The 26,786-nt window shown below is 42.0% G+C and overlaps 3 protein-coding genes across 3 annotated transcripts in view; 1 reads left to right on the top strand and 2 right to left on the bottom strand.

Moving 5' to 3' along the window:
- Positions 1–1,821: 1,821 nt before the first annotated feature.
- Positions 1,822–26,786, top strand: part of LOC309391656 (proto-oncogene Mas-like) — a gene marked incomplete at its 5' end in the record, with an annotated part of 30,090 nt that continues 5,125 nt past the window's right edge. The window contains one exon of the mRNA XM_081952322.1: positions 1,822–2,513. Within this exon, the coding sequence (XP_081808448.1) occupies positions 1,822–2,513 (692 nt within the window). The remainder of the gene's footprint in view (positions 2,514–26,786) is intronic.
- Positions 8,964–11,686, bottom strand: LOC309391041 (proto-oncogene Mas-like). The gene is made up of 2 exons (XM_081951086.1): positions 11,648–11,686; positions 8,964–10,187 (listed from the first exon to the last, which is right to left on the bottom strand). Coding segments are annotated over exons 1-2 (915 nt in total). The 5' UTR covers positions 11,650–11,686; the 3' UTR covers positions 8,964–9,274.
- LOC309391657 (proto-oncogene Mas-like) lies at positions 19,171–20,764 on the bottom strand (the record flags this gene model as incomplete). The annotated part of the gene is made up of 2 exons (XM_081952323.1): positions 19,171–20,080; positions 20,703–20,764. 2 exons carry the CDS (start codon positions 20,762–20,764, stop codon positions 19,171–19,173), a joined length of 972 nt encoding a protein of 323 aa, XP_081808449.1.

The raw sequence follows: 26,786 nt of genomic DNA, 5'->3' as shown, positions 1-26,786 counted from the left end.
GTTAAATATTTGGGTGGAGGAGATAAACTATTTCTGGGTGTACTCCTTCAACACTGAAAGTCCTAACCAACATAACCAATCACCTTATCGTCATGCCAAATTGTCCCTCTGTTGATGCAGACTAGAACTGTGTTGGCTTTTTTGGCAGCAGCTGCACACTGCTGGCTCATATTTAAATGGTTGTCCACTAGGACTCCAAGATCCCTTTCACAGTTACTACTACTGAGCATCTATACTGTACCTGTGCATTCCGTTTTTGTTGCTTAAATGTAGAACCTTACTCTTTTCACCATTGAATTTCATTTTATTAGATAGCGCCCAATGTTCAAGTTTGTCAAGATCTTCCTATATCTTAAGCCTATGAAGATGTCCTTTTCTGTCCTGTTCTCTTATGGACTTCTTTCTCATCCATGACCCAACTCTAAGCTCCTCATTTCCATTCCTCAGAATTTTCCTTGGATATACATTATTTTATCTTATGAATGAAGGCAAATATACATATCCCAAAATAATGTTGCAGGATCCAATCTGGGTTGGTCACTGGGACCGGAGCTTTAGTCTTCAGGGAAAATCTTTTTCATGGAATGTGTGCTTTGGGCTATGCATAGTATTTATGGGGTGCTTGGCTGTATATGGCATTTTAGTAGTTGATTGGGGTGTTGATGGCCAGCTATTAAGTCCTTGGCAACATCCTGTCTGTCTGTCTGTCTGTCTGTCTGTCTGTCTGTCTGTCTGTCTGTCTGTCAACAAGTACAAGGAAACAAGTATGAAAACATGTGAAAAAATAGCACAAATAAATGAATAAAAATAAGAAAAACATAGCCATAAACATATAAAAACAGTACATATAAATGGCGACAGTAGGACAGGGATGGTAGGCACACTGGTGCATTTATGCACGCCCCCTTAGGAACCTCTTAAAAATGTGTAAGGTCCACGGTAGACAGCTTAATGTGAAAGGTAAGGGTGTTAGAGGAACTAACAACAGGATAAGGTAGAGTGTTCCACACATTTACTACTCTGTTGCAGAAATCGTTTTTCCTGCAATCAAGATTAGAACGGATTACATTTAGTTTGTATCTATTGATAACTCTTGTGTTATTTGCGGTTGAAGTAATGTTGAAGTATGTTGTATGCCATCAGAGTGGTCATATGAGCATTGTATTCTTTTCGTTTCTGATGTTACACAGTTCTTGTGAAGAACCAGAGGAAACAAACTACCCACAAAATGGACAAACATTTCTGCTTTTGTCTGACAAAGTGATGAAGCAAACTGTCCTCCATGAACCACTTCTGCTTTGCATGTATGGAAAAGCACTGAGGTGAACCAAATCCTTTCTGGGAATCAAGTTCTTCATTAGCTCTCAAAGTAGTTCTATGTGTCAGATGATGAGCTGATCTTGAATGGCTCAAAACTGACAGAAGAGAATAATAATCTTCTGATATCACCTCTGTTACCTTCTTGAGAAGAAATCAGAAGTATTTATATGAGGAAATATGCCAAAGCATAATCCAAGTCACTTCAGAGGAAGGTTTTCTGCGAAATCTCTCACATCTTCCACCCTGATTCTTGGAAAAATCAAAATAGATGCAAATGACATTTGATCTCTGTTGACTAAAACAAGGGTGAGTGGTTTGTTCTTTAGCTGTCTGGATCCATCAATATCCCTCAACAAGAAGGAGAAACAAACAAACAAATCAAAACAAGATGCATTTCTATAGAAGAAGACAACCAAAAGGATAATCATCTTTCCTGGAGTAACAGATGCTAAAATGGGAAATTGGACAGTCAATTATATTTTACACAATGGCACCGATGACATGTCCTCAGAGGCCAACATTGATCACTTTGACTATCAGAAAAAAGTCATCCATTCTTTAATCATTTTAATTTGCATTCTAGGGATTATTGGAAATGGAATTGTCATCCGAATTTTGCATTTTCAAATTAAGAGGACTCCTTTCATCATCTATATCCTCAATTTGGTTGTGGCAGACAGCGGGACTCTTGTATTCCTATTTATCTCAGCAATTTGGCACATAACTATGGAAAATTCCAACCTAGAAATCATAGAATGTTTAGTAGGAACTTTCTGCGGGGGTCAATTTCTTCTGACAATCATCAGCATTGACCGGTGTTTGGCTCTCTTCTTCCCAATTTGGCATCGGTGTCATCAGCCTCCATACCTCTCCACCATGCTCTGTGCCATTGCATGGGTAGTCTCTTTTTCAGTCTGTGCAATTCAATACACTTTGATTTTGGTCAAAGGCTCTCGAAACATACGCCAATTCTACCACATTTTTATATATACTATCGTTTGCGTCCCACTCATGGTGGTCTCCAGTCTGGCCGTCTTCCTCAAAGGGTACCTTAAATCACAAATGAAGAGGCGAGGAAAGCTTCTCAAAGCCATCTTGCTGGCCCTGCTTTTCTTCCTCATCTTTTCTTTGCCACCAATCGTCATTTATCTCATCAACCTGATTTCCAATGAAAAGTATTTCAACTTATTTCAGTATGACTACTTATGTGCCTCTCTAAACAGTAGTGTTAACCCACTGATCTATTTTTTTGCTGGGGAGAAAGAAGGAACATAATTCTATGTACAACCTAAACATTAGCCTCCAGAGAGTTTTCAAGGAAGAAGAAGAGAGTGACAAGCAACCAAAGGCCCGGGTTGATATCCATTGATGATGTACTCATGAGAGTGACAAACCCTGATTTATGTTACTAAATATACACACTGACAAAGATGTTAGTTTAAAAAATCAGTGACTTTGTGTCCCAATTTAGCCACCAAGAACTCCTAAGGGAAACTTTTAATGTAGTCATAGGACCAATCCATTAATAAATTGTCTAGTTGTATTCTAAGAGAAAAAGAGAGGTGATCTTCATAGCAACTATGGGTAGAACTTCTCTGGGTTTGGTCTACGTTGAGATTCAGCCAGGAGCTTCCAACATGATTTGTCCCAAATATGCTTCATCCTCCCAACTCACAACCACCGTTGGGGCATGACTATTCAATCTGCCTCAAAAGAAGCCAGGTGGAATACAACGTAAGGTGAGCTTAACAGATGTGAAGGAAAGTCTACTAAGATTCCACCGTACCAATACTTTACACAGTGAAGTTGGTGCCAGAGAGAAATAAGGACTTGAAATGTCAATCAGGCTTTGAACCAAGTTGCAATAAATAAGATTAAGATGCTACATATTTCAAAGTGTAATCCAAAACAGAAAAGGCAATGAAATCAGAATTCAAAATAATCTTTTATTAGGAAACAAAATGGAACGATATAGTGTCTGGAATGTTCAGGATTTTGAATGTCACATTTTATTTAGGGAAACACTTGTTTACAACAAGGTTTGCTTTTTTTCTTTCTCTATTTCCTTTCCTTTCAATAGGCATGACTTTTGTGACATCCTATGTTGTTCTATTGAATAAAATTGTGAGTTAGAACAGCATCCTCCTAATCTTTCTGGCTCCAAGGACCAGCGGGGATGAGGAGAAGATGGTTTTGTGTGTCTGCCCGCCATTTACACAAATGAAGTTTTGCACACTAACCTACACTTGTGCAGCCCAGTTCCCAACGGGTCACATACTGGTATCAGTCAATGGATCACAGGTTGGGGAACCTTGAGTTAAATATTTCCAAAGCAGGGGTGAAATTTAGCAGGTTCTGACAGGTTCGGGAGAATCAGTAATGAAAATTTCGAGTAGTTCGGAGAACTGGCAAATACCACCTCTGGCTGGTCCCAGAGTGGGGTGGGAATAGAGATTTTGCAATATCCTTCCCCTGCCACACCCACCAAGCCACACCCGCAGAACTGGTAGTAAAAAAAACTTGAATTTTACCATTGTTCCAATGTATAATATGCTGTTTTTATCTGCTTAAGGAGCCATGACAAACAGTCTTTCTGTATATTTTTCTGCTCTTCTGGATAGCTTAGCTAATCTATAAAAAACCCTTCCAGGAATATTTATTTGACTGCCCCCACTACGTAGTAAACAAATAAAAGGTCTGGGATTTTCCCTCAGTGAGGAACAATCATCAGATCTTGAGGAAAAAAAGTCTGGCTTGAAGAAGATATTACTTATAATTCACCTGTATTCAAATATATAATACAATAGCAGAGTTGGAAGGGAGCTTGGAGGTCTTCTAGTCCAACCCCCTGCCTGGGCAGGAAACCCTATACCGTTTCAGACAGATGGCTATCCAACATTTTCTTAAAGACATCCAGTGTTGGGGCATTCACAACTTCTGGAGGCAAGCTGTTCCACTGATTAATTGTTCTGTCTAATTATGTCTAAACATGTCTAGTAAACCTGCTTAAAAAGATACATATGTACACCAAAGTGTAAAACCTCTCCACAGTACAAATATGGACATTTTAATTTGGAAAGCAAAAGTCCAAATGTTGATAATATTGATCACATCAATATTTAAAACATGAAATTTGGGGCAATGGGTTGAAAAACATAATAAAGAATAAATAATTTTTCATCCTAAAAATTAGGTATATTTAAAGTTCCGTACATGACAAGGGCAATGAACCACAACACCTATATAAATAGGCCAAAATTGTTGATCGAAGATCTTACCAGACTGACTGTCCCAAAGGTGCTTTTTCAGGAGACAACTGGACTTTCTTGTTTTTTTTTTCTTTTGAAAACATTTCACTTCTCATCCAAGAAGCTTCTTCAGCATTGATAGGATCAGTGACGTGCAGTCAGGTGAGGCAAGTGAGGCACAGCCTCACCGCTCTCATCATGAAAAGAAAAAAAAATGTAAAAGGAAAAAGCTGAGCTAGTTGCTGCCTCACCGTGGATGACTCTGCTTAACTTTTAAAAAAGCCTCTAAAAAAGCGCCCTCTACTACTACTGTATGCTTCACCTAGTCTGATTTTTTAGGCGTTTTATGATCGCTATGTGTGGAACGTGTTTCTTGTGCTGAGAGATCATAAAATGCCTAAAAAGTCAGACTAGGTGAGGCATGCAGTTCTCCTGCCTCATAGTAGAGGGCACTCTTTAAATCGGAACTGAGCATGCCTGGCTGTGGAATTCTGGGAGTTGAAGTCCACAAGTCTAAAAATATTTGAAACCCACCACTATGTCAGTGCCTCACCAGCCATAAACCTCACCTCACGTCACTGGATAGGATAGTGGGGAGAGCTGAAGGAACTTCTTGGATAAGAAGTGAAAAATCTTCAAAAGAAAAAAACAAGGAAGTCCAGTTGCCTCCTTAAAAAGCACCTCTGGGACAACCATAACCTAAATGGCTGAGAACCTCTCTATAGCTTTTTACAGACTGTCTGCATTCTTTTGGGGAACAGGCCAGAGGTAGTATTCAGTTAGTTCTGACCAGTTCTGGTGAACCAGTAGCAGAAATTTTGAGTAGTCCGGAGTGACAAGGATATAATTTAAACCCTTTGTAATTAATGATGATGGATCGTGGCTTCTCCTCGAAGTATACTTCTTGAATAAGCAAAAATAAAACCCGAGGCATGATCTAATAAAAAACATTTTAATATAAAAGAAAGTAAAAATACAAACTTGCTAACTGAATTAATTACATCTTGGCAGAGTTCTGTGCCTACCTCCCTTGGCAGGCGAACAAAAGATCAGAAGTAAAAGTTAAAAAAGAATGTGTGACCTGCGCAGTAAATCATTGCAGATAAGAACTGTGACATGCGCAGTAAATCTCAGCACAGCTAAGAAACAGTTCAGTCTATCGTATAAGTCAGAATGCAGGTACAGCTGGCAAACCAAATAAAACGCGGTGACACGGAGAACCGGCAAACACCACCTGTGGCTTCCCCCACATCTATTCACTGCCTCCCAACTCCCAGCTGATCAGAATCCCAGCTGACTGGCTGAGTCTTCTTCTGTTGCCTTGCACAGGAGAATGGAGCTGGAAAGCAGATTAGTGGGATGAGGATTTTGCAGTATCCTTCCCCCCAGGAGTGGGGAGGGAATGGAGATGTTGCAATATCCTTTCCCCAGGAGTGGGGAGGGAATGGAGATGTTGCAATATCCTTTCCCCAGGAGTGGGGAGGGAATGGGGATTTTGCAATATCCTTTCCCCAGGAGTGGGGAGGGAATGGAGATTTTGCAATATCCTTTCCCCAGGAATGGGGAGGGAATGGGTATTTTGCAATATCCTTTCCCCAGGAGTGGGGAGGGAATGGGGATTTTACAGTATTCTTCTCCTGCCAGACTCACAAAGCCACGCACGCCACACCACACCCAGCACGCCACACCAATCCCACCAAGCCACACCCACAGGACTGATAGTAAAAAAATTTGAATCCCTCCACTGGAACAGGTTTATGGTTTGGTTTATTTAATTTATAAACCGCCCCCTCTCCCCATAGGGACTCGGGGTTGTGTACAGACCGTTCATAATCAGAACAACAGAACATAACATAAGACATTGAACAAAAACAACACACACATACTGTCTGTATATAAAACCCCAAAACCAATTTAAATAATTAAAAAACAATTTTAAAACCCGTTAAAAACCCCAATATAAAATTTAAAAAGCCATCCAGGAAAGTTAGTAATAGATGTTAAATACAATTACGATTATAATTATAATTAGGCCAGACCAGCTACTCGAAACAGGTGGGTCTTGAGTTTCTTGCAGAAGGAGCGGAGATCAGAGGTGGTTCGAATATCAGGGGGGAGGTCGTTCCAGAGGGTTGGGCCCATCACAGAGAAGGCCCTACTCTTAGGCACTGCCCGCCCGCACTGTTTAGCGGAAGGTACCTGGAGGAGACCCTCTCTGTGAGAGCGGATTGGTCGCAGGGATGTATGGGGTAGAATGCGATCCCGCAAATAACTAGGTCCTGAGCCATGGAGCGCTTTGAAGATGACGATCAACACCTTGAAATGCACCCGAAAGGCCACAGGTAGCCAGTGCAGCTCACGCAGGAAAGGTGTTACATGGGAGTACCTAGTACTCCCCATAATAACCTGCACGGCTGCATTCTGGACCAGCTGGAGCCTTCGGGTGCATCTCAAGGGGAGCCCCATGTAGAGAGCATTACAGTAATCAAGGCGAGAAGTCACTAGGGCATGGGTGACTGTGCGAAGGGCGTCCCGCTCTAGTAAGGGGCGCAATTGGCGCACCAGGCGAACCTGGTGGAACACCCCCCTAGCCACGGCCGTCACATGATCATCTAGCGACAGCCGGGAATCTAGGAGGACGCCCAAATTGCGTACCCTATCCACTGGGGGCAGTTGTTCCCCCCCGATGGCCAGAGATGGAACACATTGGCTAAAGCGGGGCGCCGGTAGCCACAGCCACTCCGTCTTGGAAGGGTTAAGTTTGAGTCTGTTGTCGCCCATCCAGACCCGCACGGCTTCCAGACACCGGGACATCACCTCGACGGCTTCGTTGGGGTGGTTCGGGGTAGAAATGTACAACTGAGTGTCATCTGCATACAGATGGCACTCAACCCCGAATCTTCGAATGATCTCGCCCAGCGGTTTCATGTATGTGTTGAACAGGAGAGGGGAGAGGACTGATCCCTGTGGCACTCCACACGTGAGCGGCCTCAGGGTCGACCTCTGCTCTCCCGCCAACACACATTGCGTCCGACCGGAGAGGAAGGAGGAGAACCACCGCAAAACGGTGCCCCTCACCCCCATCCCCTCCAGTCGACGCAATAGGATACCATGGTTGATGGTATCGAAAGCCGCTGAGAGGTCTAACAGGACTAAGATGGAGGAACAACCCCCATCTTTCGCCCTCCAGAGATCATCCACCAACGCGACCAAAGCCATCTCTGTGCTGTGACCGGGTCGGAAACCGGACTGGCGCAGGTCTCGATAAGTAATTTCCTCCAGGTGTCGAGGGAACTGCTGCGCCATCACACTCTCAACAACCTTCGCTAAAAAGGGAAGGTTGGAGACAGGACGATAATTGGCTAACTCAACTGGGTCTAGGGAAGGCCTCTTAAGTAGGGGCCTCACCACCGCCTCTTTCAAGGCGGTTGGCAGGAACCCCTCCTCCAGCGAGGCGTTCACCAGCCCCAGGAGCCAGTCACGTGTAACCTCCCAGGCTGCCAGTACAAGCCAGGAGGGGCACAGGTCCAATAAACATGTGGTGGCCCGCAGTCGCCCGCGTAGCCTGTCCATATCCTCGGCGGCAACAGAGTCAAACTCCTCACAGATAGGTACCTCAAGACTCGCCTCCGGTGTCTCCTCACGATCACTGAAGGGGACCCATTCGCTCCGGATCTGAGCGATTTTGTCCTGCAGATATTCCACAAATTCCTCTGCCCTCCCCTGTAAAGGGGCTTCCTGCGACCTCTGTGAAAGGAGGGAGCGGGTCACCTGAAACAGGGCGGCAGGGCGGTTTTCTGCAGACGCAATAAGGGTGGCATAATATCGGCGTTTAGCCACCCTTAGTGCCACAAGGTAGGTCCGTAAGTGGGCTCTTACCTGTGTTCGGTCAGATTCGGCATGAGAGGATCTCCATCTGCTCTCTAGGCGTCTCTTGTGGCGCTTCATCACCCTCAGCTCCTCGGTAAACCAAGGGGCCAGGGTGGTTCGCTGCCACCGGAGAGGCCGCAAGGGCGCCACCCAGTCCAAGGCCCCGGCCGCCGCACTGTTCCATGCGGCCACCAGGTCCTCCGTCTGGGAGCGGGTCAGGGCAACAGGAAGATCTTTTGGTTCCGCCTCCCGGCGATGGGGGGTGGTGTCAGGGAAGTCCAGCAGGAGAAGCGAGTGATCTGACCATGACAGGGGAGTAATCACCTGATCCCCTATTCCCAGATCACTCTTCCATCGACCAGAGATAAAAACAAGGTCCAGCATGTGTCTTCCCTCGTGTGTGGGGCCCTGAATTATTTGGGTCAGGTCCAAGGCTGTCATGGAAGCCATGAACTCCTGGGCTACCTCGGATGACTCACCCGTCGATGGCAGGTTGAAGTCCCCCATGATTAATAGTCTGGGACATAAACATTTCAAGACTTTGATCTCTGTCATTTCCTCTGATGGAAGGACTCCAAGGTACACTTCCTCTTCATTCCTCCCTCTACTCCAGCCAGTGGTTCCACCACAATACAGCAGTAATTGTAACTATTGTTATGAAATATGATGGAACTATATAATGTCAAGATATTTGATATGAATATCTCTTCTAGAAAATACACATACAGCATGATTTCCAAATATTTGCTATTTCGATCCCTCAATTGCATTAATTTTCCATGCTCTTACTAAACAATATATTGTTTGTGACTTGAATGAACAATGGTGTTGATGCTTCACATCTGGTTTTTTTCCATGGTTTGCTGCTGTTCTGACCCGCCTTTCTCATCCTTGAAGACTCTTTGCAGAGCCACCTTGTAAGATGTTCTGGGCTGATCCTTTCCCTTCTTCTTCCTCCCCACTAAGAAATAAAGAAGAGGGTTGATGCTGCTGTTGAGAGCCGCACATCCTATCCCAACGGTCATGAGGAGGGGATTATAGGAACCAAAATATTCAATGACATATAAGGCATCCATTGGGAGAGATAAAAGGAGGAAGCAAAGGAGAGCCAGCAGTAAGGTAGTGAGCAGTTTCCTTTGATTGTGTTGCATTTTAGACCTCGTATGAATCAAGAGAGTCACCGTAGAGGCAACCATGAGAGGTGTACAAAGTAAACCATTCACAATCAGCTGGTAAAGCAAAGGGGAACTTCCAGCTTTTCCAGTCTGGTGGAGAATGAAGTGCACGGCCGAGAGCAGGAAGGAGAGGATCCAGATGAGGCCACAAACAAGAGTGGGCAAATATGGAGGGCGATGGCAGCGATGCCAGAGAGGGAAGAGGACAGCCACGCACCTGTCCAGGCTGATGGCCGTCAGCAGAAACTGGCTGGCAGAATAGGTGAAGAGGAAGAGCTCAAAAAATAAGATGAAAAAGACTGCCAGAAGGTAAGTCTTTGTATGGAGAGTTAAAACAGCCACAAATATAGCTGTAATAATAAAGGATGTGAGTGCCCCAAAATCAGCAATGGAGAGGTTCAGGATGAAAGTGGTGAAAGAATTCCTTTTAATGGAATAGACCAACAAATAAATGGTTGCTCCATTTCCAATCAGGCCTAAAATACAAATAATGGCAATGGAGCCATTAATAAGGTTTCGCGTTAAAACATCAAGCAGAGGAGTAGTTCTGAAATATTCCCTCCAGTCGTGACTCCTATAAACAGGGAAAAACAAAGCAAAAAGAGAATCAGTCCTTCATTATCTTTTGAGAGCTGAGCAGTTACATTTTAATGCCTGCCGATTAGTGAACATTTAAAGTGACAATAAAGCTCTGCTCTGCTCTACTCTACTCTACTCTACTCTTCTGTCCTGTCCTCTTCTGTATTTTCTATTCTATTCTATTCTGTTCTGTTCTGTTCTGTTCTGTTCTGTTCTGTTCTACTCTACTCTACTCTACTCTACTCTACTCTACTCTACTCTACTCTATTCTTCTGTCCTGTCCTGTCCTGTCCTGTCCTGTCCTCTTCTATATTTTCTATTCTATTCTATTCTATTCTATTCTATTCTATTCTATTCTATTCTATTCTATTCTATTCTATTGCATTCTACTCTACTCTACTCTACTCTACTCTACTCTACTCTACTCTACTCTACTCTATTCTTCTGTCCTGTCCTGTCCTGTCCTCTTCTTTATTTTCTATTCTATTCTATTCTATTCTATTCTATTGCATTCTACTCTACTCTACTCTACTCTACTCTACTCTACTCTACTCTACTCTACTCTACTCTACTCTACTCTACTCTACTCTACTCTATTCTTCTGTCCTGTCCTGTCCTCTTCTGTATTTTCTATTCTATTCTATTCTATTCTATTCTATTCTATTCTATTCTATTCTATTGCATTCTACTCTACTCTACTCTACTCTACTCTACTCTACTCTACTCTACTCTACTCTACTCTACTCTACTCTATTCTTCTGTCCTGTCCTGTCCTCTTCTGTATTTTCTATTCTATTCTATTCTATTCTATTCTATTCTATTCTATTCTATTCTGTTCTATTCTATTGCATTCTACTCTACTCTACTCTACTCTACTCTACTCTACTCTACTCTACTCTACTCTACTCTACTCTACTCTATTCTTCTGTCCTGTCCTGTCCTCTTCTTTATTTTCTATTCTATTCTATTCTATTCTATTCTATTCTATTCTATTGCATTCTACTCTACTCTACTCTACTCTACTCTGCTCTGCTCTGCTCTACTCTGCTCTACTCTACTCTTCTGTCCTGTCCTGTCCTGTCTATTCTTTTCTATTCTATTCTATTCTATTCTGTTCTATTCTATTCTATTCTATTCTATTCTATTCTATTCTATTCTATTCCATTCCACTCCACTCCACTCCACTCCACTCCACTCCACTCCACTCCACTCCACTCCATTCCATTCCATTCTCTTGCAGAAATTCCTGAATGCTGAAATAGAATTTCATATGGTGGGCACTTCTTCTGCTCTCATTCTGCACATGTTGTGATTATACAGGACACATCCCTAAAATGTGGGGACAGCAAGCAACAGTGCCAACCTAGGAGAAAGCTCCGCTGGCAGCTGGTGGGCCACAACAGAAGGCTAATTTCATTCTTATAATGAAAATATTTTGTACCATAAAATACTTACATTTCATAGTAGGTTGACCAGGTACTGACCCAGATGTCAAAATCTAAGGATTCAGTTACAGAAAATCATGATTATTGTCAAAATGCACATATATTTTAGAAACATCTTCCATAGCTACAATTTTATGTTTATGTCTCTATGTCTGTGTATACATTAATAAAAGAATCCTCAATAACTTTTTCCTGTAGTCACCCTACAGAGTCACTGGTGAATAATCAGTTTCTCTGATGCTTTCTAAGATGCCTGCCACAAAAATAATTAACCAGGTAATTAATTATAAAACAAACTCATCCTGAAAGGGTTTTTTTTCTTCCCACCCTTTTTTTTTCTTCATTTTCAGAAATGTTTCTGGACCTCCAATCACATTTTTTCCTTAAAGTTCTCTTAAAGTACATGGAGGATGTGTCCTTCTGAAGGACAATCCTGGGATGATGCTGTACACAAGAAATGTTGCAGATATCACCATGTTAGTATTCTTACATTCCCCATGACAGCTAATGTCAGGGTTCCAAATAGCATCCAAAAGTAAATCAGAGTCCAAGGCAAAATATTGCTTAAAGTTCCAATTTATTAGGAGAGCCATGTTGGCACATCTGGGAAAACCTGAATCTGAAAGCTTCCTGGTTTTCCCCACCCAGTTGAAAGTTCAAGATCTTGCCCCCACACCCACAAGTCCATCACATGGTCCAATCATCCACTTCTGGTCAGGTGCAGAGGTGCAAAGACAAAGAATGACCTTGGCTTTCTAGAAAGAATTTTGTTATGTCTACATAGCATCTAATTCCGTACAAACCCCCCCTCCCATTTCCCCACAATAGAAAATGCATAGTAGAATAATAGAAAGTGTGGCAGGCCAAAGATCCAGCAGAAAAGATGGCTTCAGGCCTGACAGCTATTTTGTGGGGGGGGGGGAACCTTTCAGGAGACATTTTGTGAATGCATTCATAGAATGTCTTCAAAATGTAAATGCAGTTTTAATCCCAGAATGGATGGGACAACAGGAACTCATGATCTGATGCTAAAATTTCAATTTGGGAATAAGCTCACAAAGCATTATGAACCTTTGAGGTTTTTTCGTTATCAGTAGTATCCACAAAGAAAAGAAAATTATATATATAATATGATTTTCATACTGTTCATACCTTGTGAATCTGAATTATTAAATTGCTGCCCCATTGTGCAAAACGTGTTGTTTTCTTGTCTAGAAAAGTTCAATCTGTGGATAAAATGGACAATTTGGGACACTCTAATGTAAGACGAAATACAATTATCAAAAGTAAGCACGCTCAATCCCCCCTCCCCCCCCCGATTGTCAAAATGACTATGAAAGAATTTGTGGTCTTAGGGCATTCAAATTCCTGTGTCCAAACAAAACGAACATAATAACCCTTATGCTGGCTTTCAATCAAGCACTCAACATTCATTTACAGTCCGAGCCCAAACACAATACAACAGAGCGGAAATGCAGTACGGTAAGTGCAAACAATGAATTTTAAAAATTGAAAGAAAGTATTTAAAAAGTTGGAAGAAGTATCCATCTGGGTTCAGTTCCAAGTGGGGAGAAAGACACTGGAAACATGGAGGCTGATTGGAAAGATGGTTTAATGATGAACAGGACCACATGAATTTTAGATTCTGGGCAGCTGACCACATGGAGTGGAGAGTGAGTGCTATTTATAACCCCTCTTGAGCCTTGCCCTAGAGCTTCCTGTTCCTGTCGCAAGGGCATGTATTCTATTGGCTCAAACCCCCAGGGAGCTATGGTCATAGGTGAGGTTGTCTGAGATAGGTTTGGTTCAGTGGTGGGTTGCTAACCGGTTTACTACCAATTCACTTGTGCTCTCTCTCGCACAATGCTTCTGCACATGGGCAGAAGCATCTGGGTGGGTGGGTGGAGCCTCCCGCTACCGCCACTATCAGTTCGGCTGAACCGGGCCGAACCTGCAGCAACCCACCTCTGGTTTGGTTGAATCTTGCTGAGTGATGCAATGAAGGGGCTTGGTTGTGCCAAGTGGTGAGTTCTGCTGATAGATAATCCTGTTATACCCTGGAGGGTCATGTCTTAATCCCATCACCCTGGAGCTGAAGGTCTTTTGTCTTGTGAATAGGCTGGCCCAGTCCTTCTCAATGGGCACCAATTATCTGCTGAGCACAGGGAGCTGCTCTTTGTCTTTAAAAACATATTTCTCCTTTTCCCATCCAGGGAAATATAATATTCTGCCTTTTTAATATGTCCTAGAATATTGCATTCTTCTAGGGGAGGGGAGGGTGCTAACTTTCTACAGCAGCTAATAATTAATAGAATGAGAATAGAACCTGCTTTTATAACTGGGTATATTTAAGAGTCATGATTCAAACAGACCCATCAACTAATGTCCTGCAAAATGTGGAGACAAGGTGGAAGACAAATAGACAACCAGAAGAAAGCAAGAAAGCATTTGTGTATTCGGGTCTTTTCCTGTGTAGGATTGAGATTGTCTTGGCAATGTTTCGGCAAGATCTCACTTGCCATCTTCAGGCTTGATCTTAAAATGGGAACGGAGCTGCAGTCTGGTACACACACACACACACACACACACACACACAAACATACATACATCAAAAGGAAGCTGTATGCTCCTTCTCATTTGGGCGTACCAGGTGCCTTGACAAAGCATCTAATAATTCCCCTGGCTCAGCTGATAAGGGAGGAGAACTTGTGGCTTAGAGGTTATTATAACTGCCTAACATGTAAAAGTTTGAATCCCAGCCGGGGTATGGCTAGCTGATGAGAGCTAAATAGCTTGAAATAGATCTAAACTAGTCTCCCTTCATTTATTTATCAGCATATAAATATGTCTGTGTGTCTGTGTCTGTCTGTATCTGTGTCTGTGTCTGTTTGTGTGTGTGTGTGTCTGTGTCTGTGTGTCTGTGTCTGTGTCTGTGCCTGTGTGTCTGTGTGTCTGTGTGTCTGTGTGTCTGTGTGTCTGTGTGTCTGTGTGTCTGTGTTTCTCTACTTGTATAAAAAAAATCATAGAAATTCTGATCTTTGGATATGATGGCGAACCTGGGTTGGCTCTCTGGATTTCAGATTTGATTTTGAGTTCCGTTCTGGATGTTCTTGTTGAAACTGTAACTACATTTAAAAAAAAACAAACTTACAAAAAGGGAAACTCTCTAAGAGACTTTGTAATATTTATTTTCCCATCGTCCTTGTCCATTTATCTAATCAGCAGTTCAGGAAATTACCATTAGCTAATATCCATGTGCATATGTCATTTATTTAATTAGCAGTTCAGAAAGTTACTATTTGCTTATAACCATGCGCATATTGTTTTGAAATCGGACACAGATGGTGTCTTAGTAAAAACTCTTTCACAAGATTCACAACATCGATGTTAAGAACAACATAAGTTTACCCCAAATTCATACAGATGACATTATTGCTGCTTTATGAGCATGGTGTTTAGCTTAGAGAAATTTCTCCTGGACTGCGTCAGGTCAGGTAACATCACATAATGACACTTTTGGACACCAAAAGCCAAGCTCGAAACCGTCACCAGTAACTCTACAGTGTGTGCAGCACTGTATGATACTGAACTGGGCTGAAAAGCTAACAGCGTAGAAAAACATCGCATAGAAGGTGATGTCTGTGTTTATAATACAGTTTCTTAGCAATGCTGGTTGAGGCCAAATGGAGAACTTTATATCTTATCCTATCTAGAAACTGGGTAGGCTTGGGGACCAAATATGGTATTGCAGTTTTGATCAAACCAAACACTATCCACTAACTCTTAATCGTTTGCTGCAACCAACTTGAAACAGATCTGTGGCAATCCTCCAAATTATACAATTTATGTATGCTTTTCTCCACATTACATTTCATTTTGTTGGATGGGGCCCATGGCTGCGTCGCTTCTGGCATTACTGTTGGTTCGCTTTGTGCGCTCGTTGCTTGCGCATGCCCAGTTGTCTGTAAATTGTTCTGCACATGTGCAGAACATTATAAAATGACTAAAAAGCATGCTGGCAATGGCATGGGTGACCAGGGCACCGGTTCGAGGGCATGGCCAGCTTGGCGTCCCTACCAGTTCAGTGACCCAGTCACAATTTCCACTACTGGTTCACGTGAACTGGAAGCAACCAGGGGTGAAATCCAGAACCAGTAGTGGAAATTTTGAGTAGTTCGGAGAACCAGCAAATGCCACCTCAGGCTGGTGCCAGAATAAGGTGGGAATGGAGATTTTGCAGTATCCTTCTCCTGGAATGGGTGGGAATGGAGATTTTGCAGTACCCTTCCCCTGCCATGCCCACCAAGCCATGCCCACCAAGCCACACCACATCCATCAAGCCATGCCCACAGAACTGGTAGTAAAAAAAAAAATGGATTTCACCCCTGGTAGCAACCCACCTCTGATAGGGCTCAATGTTCAAGCTTGTCAAGAGCTTTTTGGAGCCTGAGCTTGTCTTCTAGGGTGTGGGTTATTCCTTACTGTCAGCTGCAAATTTGATAGGTTCACCTTCTATCCCTCATCTAAGTCATTTATGAAGATATTGATGAGTACTATGGCAGAGCCTTGTGTTTCCAACCTTGTATGGAGCGTAAGATGGAACATTGTAGTACCCCACTGTTTACTTCCCTCCATGTAGATGTACTACCATTAAGGACTACTCATTGAGTACAACTTATCAGCCAGTTACAAATCCATCCAGTTAGTGATCCTGTCTATTCCACATTTTTCTAGCTTACAAAGAAGTAGGTCGCAGTCTACTTTGTCAAATGCCTTACTGAAGTCTACATATACTATGTCCACAGTATTTTTCTGGTCTACTAATATAGTCACTTTGACAAAGAGTAAAATAAAATTGGTCTGTTTTTTTTAACAAACCTGTGCTGGCTTTTAAAAGAACTATGAAAATTCTTTTTTCAAGATTTTTCTACCTTCAGTAGGATTTTTGAAAGATATGGTAGCAATAGTTCTGAGATAACATCTGCCAGCCCCTTCATCTGTTTTGTTTTTCTTTTTTGAAGAAACTCTTGGATGTAACCCCAAAGGTCCTAGTTATTTATATTCATCAAGCTCAAACAGGTGTTCTCTAACCATTTTCTTGCTTATTTTAATTTGTATTTCTAGTCATTTATGGTTAGGTTTTTGGTAGGCTGGGCTATAGTCTCTTTTTTGTGTGGACTGATGCAAAGAATGAGTTAAACAGTTCTGCTTTCTCTCTGCTGCCCAGTACTTCCTTGCCATATTCTTTATTTAATGGAGCTACGGTTGTCTTGATTTATTTCTTGTATTTCCTGAGGATTGGAAAAGAGCTGATTTGGTTCCCATCTTCAAAAAAGTCTAGAGAAAAGAAGGACTAGGGATGATATGACAGCATTATTCCAGTATTTGGGAGGCTGCCACAAAGAATAGGATATTAACCTTTTCTCCCCAAAGCACCAAACATTAAGCATTATTACTGGAGGCTTTTAAGAAGAGACTAGATAGCCGCTGGTCTAAAATGGTATATGTTTTCCTGCTTGAGCATGGGATTGAACGAGAAGACCTCCAAGGTCCCTTCCAGATCTCTTCTCTCTTCTGAATTGAAACTGAAGTTAAGTTTCATTATTGGCAGGAGGATCCTGACAATTTGCTGATCCCATCCTGCTGATCCCCAAGTCCTAGCCTTAACTCAAAAAGGAGTACTTCTCAAGTAACAATGACCACAACAGAAACTCTATCTTTACTACTGACATACCTGGCGATGAAAGGAAGAATCTCCAGAGGAGACCAGCAGATCTATTTCAGGCTCTAAGGCTGAGATGTTTTTCAGGGAATCCAGGTGCTTCTCACTTGATGCAGTTACAGTGAGAAAGAGGAATTGAGCTGGGCCGAGCTGCAACCTTTCTCAGAAAGAAAGAAAAAAGGAACTTGTGCAATATGGATCTCTGGCTTTTGCAACTTAAACACAAGATGCAAAGGAAATGTTTAAAGATGCAATCATATCAATGGATCACAGGAGTTAAACAGCCATGAATTGAGATTTGATTCACATGGTGATTTATAAGAAAAGAAAAATTAATGTAGTGCTTTGGTTCCCTTGGTGAATAAACAATGCCAGGAATTCAAGTGTGTATGTTTGGAGCATCCTCCATCTTGCAGATTCTCCTACCCATCCCAAGGACAGACTTGTAATCAAATCAAGGATATTTTTAAGCTCTGTAACTTGTTTTTCCACCTCTGAGCTCTCACTTTTAGTTATGATAAAGTCCTAGCCAACAAAGATTGCTCCAAAGTTCAATGGAACCCAGAGGAGAAATGAAACTTCTGAGAATTCCAGAGGCCTCAAAGACATTATGAAACAGATAATATGGAATATAAGGAGGAATTTCTGGTTGTCTTAGACTCCAGGACAGTCATCTTACTCAAATCAGAGAAGGCATCTGCAATAACAAGGAGAGCATATCTTTCTTCTTCTATTCTGGCCACTTTTTACAGAGGCACACTTGAGAGCATTTGGTTTGGTTTGTTGGCTGCAGTGCCTCAGATAGAAAGTCCATACAGAGAGTGATGAGGACAGCAGAGAACATTATAAGAAGATCGCTTCCCATTTTTCAGGATACTGCTTAAAAGCGCTATGTGCTTAAAGCTCAAAGAGTTGTTAGAGACACCCCCCCACACACACACATGGTCTGATTCTGTTGCTCCCCACTGGGGGGGGGAGGTTTTGAAGTATCTCTAACAGGACTACCAGATTCTATAACAGCTATGCTCCCTAGGTCATCCGTCTGGTAAACTCACAAGATTTGCTTCTCTCTCCATGTACCTGTACATATCTGAACTAGTCTGTGTTTGTGAATCCATACATTCTCTGTGTTGTATATGCAGGTATATGCATAATGTTGTATTTAATGATTGATTTTGTCATATTTATGTAGTGTACATTGGATGATTACTGTTAGGGTTTGAGCCAGCTAGAAATAAGGACTTGAAATGTCTATAAAAGAATTGCAGGAAGGAAGGCTTACAATCTTAGAAACTACATATCTTTAAAGAAATGTAAAAAAGGAAGCAACAAATAATATTTATTAATAATGAACTGTTATTATAAAATATAATATGAGAGTATGCTTGAAGTGTTAAGGATCAAAAATGTCATTATTTATTTCAGCACATTCCCCCCCTTACAGTTTCTTTCATTACACATATACATTTGCATCTTGTTTGTGAAACCATACACTCTTCTACCAAGTGCTTTAGGGAGAAAAACTTGGAAAACAAGAAAGGATGAAAATTACTGATTTTAAAAATGTCATTTGGTAAGAATGATTCCTACAGTTGTTATGATGATTTGTATTAAGACATTTTTCTGTCCAACATCTTCACTTTGAAAATTACACATGAAGCAATATTTCCTGTTTACATTGTTTGGTTATTAGCTATTTTGTTGGGCAAATTCCATCCATTCTGTATGTTCTTATTGAGTCCACATATCATTTAGGGCTTTAAAAAATGAATACACAATGCCAGTGACTCCTCACAAGTGATAGTGAGTCTTCACAACTGGTCTTCCTCCATAGTTTCCGGATCTTCTGGGCTGTCCTTCTCATCTTTGAAGACTCTTTGGAGAGCCACCTTGTAAGATGCCCCAGGCTGATCTTTTCCCCTCTTTTTCCTCCCCACTAAGAAATAAAGGAGTGGGTTGATGCTGCTATTGAGAGCCATACATCCTATCCCAACGGTCATGAGGAGGGGATTATAGGAACCAAAATATTCAACGACATAAAAGACATCCATTGGGAAAGAAAAAAGGAGGAAGAAGAGAAGAGCCAGCAAGATAGTGGTGAGAAGTTTCCTTTGATTGTGTTGAGCTTTAGACCTCATACGAATCCAGAGGGTCAAAGTGGACACAACCATGAGAGGCGTACAAAGTAAGCCATTCACAATACTCTGAAAAAAGAAAAGTGAAATTCCAAAGTTGGTAGTCTGGTACAGAATGAAGTGCACCGCAGAGAGAAAGAAGGAGAGTTTCCATGTGAGGAGACAAAGAAGGGTGGGAAAATATGGAGGACGATGGGAGCAATGCCAGTGTGGGAAAAGGACAGCCATGCACCGGTCCAAGCTGATGGCCGTCAGCAGAAACCGGCTAGCAGAATAGGTGAAGAAAAAGAGCTCAAGAAATAAGAAGAAAAAGGCAAATGAAAGATGAGTGATTTTATGCAGAGTTAAAACGGCCACAAAAACAGCTGCAATAATAAAGGATGCGAGGACTCCAAAATCAGCGATGGAGAGGTTCAGGATGAAAGTGGTGAAAGAATTCCTCTTAATGGAATAAGCCAGAAGATAAATTGTCCTTCCATTTCCCACCAGGCCTAAAATACAGATAACTGCAAAGAAGCCGTTGATAAGGTTGCTTGTTGAATCAAGCACAGGAGTCATTCCAAAATATTTAGCCCAGCCATCATGCCTGTTAACAGAAAGAGATGAAAACAGAATCAACCCTTGTCTCAAAAATCTGTGAACTGCTCAGATATTCACATCATTGAATTGGTTTTGTGTTAAGTTATCAAGCAATTGATCCTATGAAGAAGAGTAAATTTCTGATATTTTAGAAATGTTTGAAGCAAAAAATTTGACATACCCTAAGACACAGTAGGCTGCCAAAGTCTTTCAGGATAAGGCTGATAAACACCCACCTTTGTCTCCCTTGAAACTCTGCCGAAGACCTAATTGCCAATTAGCTTTGCAAGTCCAAATGGAGCACAGAGTCAAAACAGAGCTTCAGAGATTAAACCGACCAGAACGAACAAAGTTGCTTCCTGCAAAGGCTCACTTGCCTTTGCTCATCCTTTATTTCTTATGGGAGGGGCCAATCATCTCCAAGCCTTACTCTTGAGTCATCCCTTTTGTCTTAACTGTTCTTGCTTTATGGAAGCTCTGCGCTTGCCGCACTGGGAACAAACTCCCCCTGTTGCTCTGCCTCGCTGATGTCAGACTCTGGAGGTTCCTGAGGGAGCACATAACTCCCAGATGGACCTGGACCCCTCTCTGCCTCTGACGCAGAGTCCTCATCAGAGCCTCCCCCATACTCCAGGACTGGCCCATACTCCTCCCCAATCTTCTCACTGTCCGACTCTGCTGCCAGCTCCATAGGCCACCGGCAGACCACAACAGACTTTATCAAATTCAGCTGTCCATGATGTGTTAATAGTCAAATGGTGATGACCATCTCTCCAGGAAATGTTGTCCTTTGTTTGCATGGAATCCAAATGTCCTCATTGGCTCTTTTGGAAATCTGATGGGCCTGTACGTTCACCAAAAATGGGTTAAGAGCAAGCTGAGTTGAACAACATCCATCCCTCACAAAGTGCTCCCATTTGAGCAACACAATGGGCAGAGCAGGGGAGCAATTTTCCGTGTAAAATCTTATGAAACCACTAACTGCCTGGGTATTTATTTATCTTAATCCATACATTTGTCCTCAAAAATGATCTTGGCCCAAATGTAATTTCGAGTGTTGGATTTTCCTCCTTACCAGAGGGAGCTCCCTTGTGGAGTACTGTGAAGCCATTACCATGGCAACTCCCCTGCTCTGCACAATAGAAGCCATTTTACGGCAGTACGGTAGAATTCATTTTAAGGCACAACATGCTGTATCTTAACAGAACACATACCCAGAGAGGTGTTAGGGGTGTCTTACCCCCACAGTATTTGGTTCCAGAGAGAAAGTCATCTGTGTACCAAGTTTGGTTGAAATTGCTTGAGGTGTTCCAGAGTTATGATGGAACACACACACACACACACACACACAGCCATAGATAGATAGATAGATAGATAGATAGATAGATAGATAGATAGATAGATAGATAGATAGATAGATAGATAGATAGATATAGAGAGAGAAAAAGAGAGAGAGAGGTAGAGAGATAGAGATAGAGATAGAGATAGAGATAGAGATAGAGATAGATAGATAGATAGATAGATAGATAGATAGATAGATAGATAGATAGATAGAAGGGTTACTCCTTTTCTGCAAAGAAAATGTTTTCTATCATAATATACTTACTCATTGAGTGATATAGGTGAAATATTATAGAAGGCCCCACTTCCACCATAGTCATCATCATCTAAGGAAGAAATTATAGTAAGTCAAAATTACAATCAATAACAGCAGGCAGCAAAAATGTTAATGTGTTTAAAAAAGTTCTTCCATACATTTAGTGTCTTTCTGACTGGGAGTCTGTGTATGCATAAATTAAATAATTCCCAATGTTTTTTTTCTTGTTGTTGTGGTTGCCCAGATAGTCATTATCAATACTCAGTTCCTATGGTCCTCTCTAAGAGGCCCAGGAATTACCAGGAATTTTCAGACTATAAGATGCACCAGAGTATAAAACTCACCTTAGTTTTTGGAAAGGAAAATAATAAGGAAAAAAAAAACATTCTCCCTCTGCCTACCAGCATCCATGGTACTCATCTATCTAGCATCCTGTCAATATGTGAGAGAGTTGAGGGCTGTTTGGAAACAAACAGTATTTGCTGTGTGAGCAACGAGGAAGGAGACAGCAAGGAACCTAGGCGTGGCTTGTTCTATACTAAAGCTGCATGCTGTGCTGATATCCGAAACTAAAACTGTAAGTGAAACTTCTCTCCTCTGTTGAACTACCACGCTGGAAAACCTGCTGTTGGTATTGTATATTTATTTAATGTGTTATATTATATATAAAGAGAAGTTATTGAATCCTGCTGAATCAGTTACTTGTGTGTGCTTTCTGAATGTTGCAAAACATGTCCTTGCAGCAACTTACAAACCGCCAGGTCAGCTTCAGCACATTATTATCATCTAATTCAGCATGAACAGCTGATTGGCGAGTGGATTGGCCTCCCGGAATGCCCCCAATCAGCTGTTCCAGGCTGCAGGGATTGCCACAGACCATCGCCTCCTCCGTGCCTTGCATTTTTGGCTACATTCAGTGTATAAGCAGTGCCCAAATTTTCACCCTCTTTTTTTTTGGGGGGGGGAGTGCATCTTATGCTCTGAAAAATATGCTATTTAACTCGATAATTAATTCAAAAATGCTCATTTTGAAAAGGAAACTATATTTCCCACCCTTGTTTTTTCCTTCATTTCCAGAATGCTTCTGGACTTCCAACCATATTTCTTGTTCTTAATGTTCTCTTGAAGAACAGAGGGGTTGACTTCATCTCTTTTGTCCTTCTAGAATGATGTTGCCTGCAGGAAGTGGCCATATTTCTAAATTCTCCATAAGATTTAGTTACAATACAATGCAATACAATAGTAGAGTACTTCTTAATAGTAGAATATTAAAAAGCCATCCAGGAAGGGCAGTAATAGATTGTACTTAAGATTCCGATTAGGCTAGGCCTGCTAGCCGGAACAGGTGGGTCTTGAGTTTCTTACGGAAGGAGCGGAGATCAACGGTAGTTTTAATGTCAGGGGGGAGTTCGTTCCAGAGGGTTGGGTCCATCACAGAGAAGGCCCTACTCCTGGGCACCGCCCGCCTGCATTGTCTAGCGGAGGGTACCCGGAGGAGACCCTCCCTGTGTGAGCGGATTGGTCGTAGGGATGTGTGGGGTAGAATGCGATCTCGCAAATATTAACAGTGGAACAGCTTGCCTCCAGAAGTTGTGAATGCCCCAACAACTGGAAGTCTTTAAGAAGATGTTGGATAGCCACTTGTCTGAAATAGTATAGGGTTTCCTGCTTGTGAAGAGGGTTGGACTAGAAGACCTCCAAGGTTCCTTCTAGCTTTATTCTGATTGATGGAAGATTATTTTGCCAAGAAACCTTTTTAAAGAAGGGAGACAACTACGAATGGCATATGCTGATTTCTGGCTTTGGAATAATATGGATTTTAGACTTGAAATGAGAGAAGAATTGGAAAAAGAAGGTTATACTTGTCACTGGTTTTCAGGTTAAAAAAAAGAATTGTACCAATGATGAGAATTTTATTGCAAAAGCTTATAAAGTTATTGCAATTTAATCCTGAAGATGAATATGTGAAAGATTGTATGGTTAAAAGGATTAAAAGATGGTTACAATATTATGCTTGATTAATGGGAAATGTGTACACAAGATCACATGAAGTGTTAATACCACTTTATAATGCCTTGGTAAGGCCACACTTGGAATATGGCATTCAGTCACTGTGGTCACTGTGATATAACAAAGAGGTGGAGACTCTAGAAAGAGTGCAGAGAAGAGCAACAAAGATGATTAGGGGACTGGAGGCTAAAACATATGAAGAACGGTTGCAGGAACTGGGTAGGTCTAGTTAAATGAAAGGAAGAACTAGGGGAGACATGATAGCAGTCTTCCAATATCTCAGGGGCTGCCACAAAGAAGAGGGAGTCAAACTATTCTCCAAGGCACCTGAGGGCAGGACAAGAAGCAATTGGTGGAAACTAAGCAAGGAGAGAAGCAACTTAGAACTGAGGAGAAACTTCCTGACAGAACAATTAATTAGTGGGACAACTTGCCTCCAGAAGTTGTGAATACTCCAACACTGGAAGTTTTTAAGAAGATGTTGGATAACCATTTGTCTGAAGTGGTGTAGGCAGGGGTGAAATCCAGCAGGTTCTGGAGAACCAGTAGCGGTAATTTTGAGTAGTTCAGAGAACCGGCAAATACCACCTCTGGCTGGCCCCAGAGTGGGGTGGGAATGGAGATTTTGCAATATCTTTCCCCTGCCATGGCCACCAAGCCATGCTCACAGAATCGGTAGTAAAAAAAAAAATAGAATTTCACCACTGGCTTTAGGGTTTCCTGCCTAAGCAGGGGGTTGGATTAGAAGACCTCTAAGGTTCCTCCCAACTCTATTATTCTATATATATTATTTCATATATTATGAAACCTGAATCTTTTTTTAAAGGGATGACAATGAAGAATTGGAAATAAAATATGTGCCTTTGTTTTTGTATATGAAATCATTGGCAAGGCTGTAGTATGCCCAAAAGTGAAAAGAAGAAGAATATATACCCATAAAGCAAGGAAAGTATCATGTGATTTCAAAGTTATCAGAACCTCCCCTTAACAGTTGCTTGCTGTATTACCAGTAAAACAAGCATATCTCAGATCTGGTATCAGCAGGAAATAAGAGGTCTGCCTTTTTCCATTTCCTGTGTTTCATATAGCACCCGCAGCTGATACCTTAAATAGCAGAGCAATAAAGCAGCTTTATGAGCCTAATTTATCATTTAGCTTCGCATGTGCACCTTTAGGAGGGGAAAAAAAACATTCAAACCATCAAAATGGCTGAAAAGTACATAATGGCTACTGAAGGAGCATCGTGATCAAACCAATATTTGCTGTTTGCTTCTGATATGATATACTGCTAGAAATCATTTATTGGCAATTAAGCCTTGTTATCAGCTTCTGCTTATGTTACTGTATACTGTCAGAAATTAGTTGTTAGGAGCTAATTCTAGCTTAGCAAATTGTAGCCTTGATACTGGTTAGCATTAGTTTGTTATCTGTGTCTTGCTTCTATTCTTGGTGTCAGGCCTACAGTTATATCCCTTTTAGGATCTTTGGCCTGCCACACTCTCTTTTATTTCACTGTGCTGTTTCATTAGTGTCGTAGTTGGGAGCGGGGAATAGAAAGGAGTAGAATTATGGAATGTGTTGTTGTCATTCCTTTCTAGAAGCCCAAGGTCATCTTTTGTCTCCGCACCTCCGCACCTGACCAGAATCAGCTGGGTGGAGATGCCAGCATGGCCGAAGAAGATTGGACCATGTGATGGATTTATGGGTGTGGGGATAAGATCATGAACTTTCAACTGGGTGGCATCCCAGGAAGCTTTTAGATTTGGGATTCCACAGATGTGCCAACATGTCTGTCTTATTAAATTGGAATTTTAAGGATAGCTCTGCCTGATTTAATTCTTAAAGCTAAGCATATCCTTGAAAATATAGAAGAAACTGTTACCTATGAATGTCAGGCCCCATAGATAAAGGAACCAGAGTAGGGAGTTTTCCTGCCTCATAGATTCTGAATCCTGAAAGCAGGATTGTTGAATAAACAACTTGGCCAGGGGAGAAAACTGCCCCCACACAAGTCTATAGGAATGTTCCAGAGATAAGGTAGACAGAGACAGGGACCTGAACAAAGAAAGCTTCACATTGGTAATGAGCTTTTGTCTCTGATTGGGTAAACATTGTTTCTATCGGCATAAAATGTATATAATACTCTGAGCCACTCTTTCAGGGGGTGGCTATTCCTTACATGCATTTTGTCTATATGTTTTGGAAATAGTTTTTTCACCGAGCCTTTTTTTGCTTTGGCCAAAGAATAAAAAGCTGTTATTTTTTGCAAGCGTCATCTCAGGTCCCACTCTAATTGGCATCTCAGTGGCTTGGGGAAACTTCTGGGACCTTACACTACTATATGGTTCATCAGTGTCGTGACCCAGATGAAGCTTCCAAGGTCAGCCCCCCATGTAAAGTGCATTGCAGTAGGCCAGGCTGGAGGCCATGAGGGCATGAATGACCATGAGCCCTTGCTCCAAGGACACAAGCAATGGATATCCAGCAGTGATGGGATTCAGCCGGTTCGCACCTATTCGGGAGAACTGGTTGTTGACTTTCTAAGCAGTTCGGAGAACTGGTTGTTGGAAGAAATCTTATTTTGTCGTCGTCCCCCCGCCCCACTTTACAGGGCTAATCCTGTAAGGAAGGCAGGAAGGAAAAATTCTGGTGTTGTTTCTAGCCTCATCTTTATTGCCCTGCTTACAGAAACTGCCTCTCTGGTTAACCCTTATTACATTGAGACAGCTAAGGTGAAGCACCCATCGACGTGAGTTGGCCAAGGTCACATTGTCACATGACCACCGAGCTATGCCTACCCAGCTGGTCATTATGGCAGAGAACCGGTTGTTAAATTATTTGAATCCCACCACTGATACACAGCCTTAAGCTGGCCCACAATAGGCATGTTTATGAAAGTATCCCCCTCCCAACTGGCCAGTAGGAGAGGCCAGTTTTGGGGTGGGGCTAAGTTGAGTGCAGGTGGGTCTGTGAACAAGTGAGGGCTGCAAACAGTGATGGGGGCTAGAACTAAAGTGCTGCAGGAGTATCCTTCTCCCACCCCTCCCCCCAGCCCTGTTGGCTGAATGAATGTGGATGGCTGAGGGAAGGGAAGGGCCTTTGGCCC

The sequence above is a fragment of the Natrix helvetica genome (genome assembly GCF_964273705.1).
Source record: "Natrix helvetica genome assembly, chromosome: 4".
NCBI classification, from domain to species: domain Eukaryota; kingdom Metazoa; phylum Chordata; class Lepidosauria; order Squamata; family Natricidae; genus Natrix; species Natrix helvetica.
Note: the sequence above shows the minus strand (reverse complement) of the source record. Positions and strands in the feature narration are given on the sequence as shown.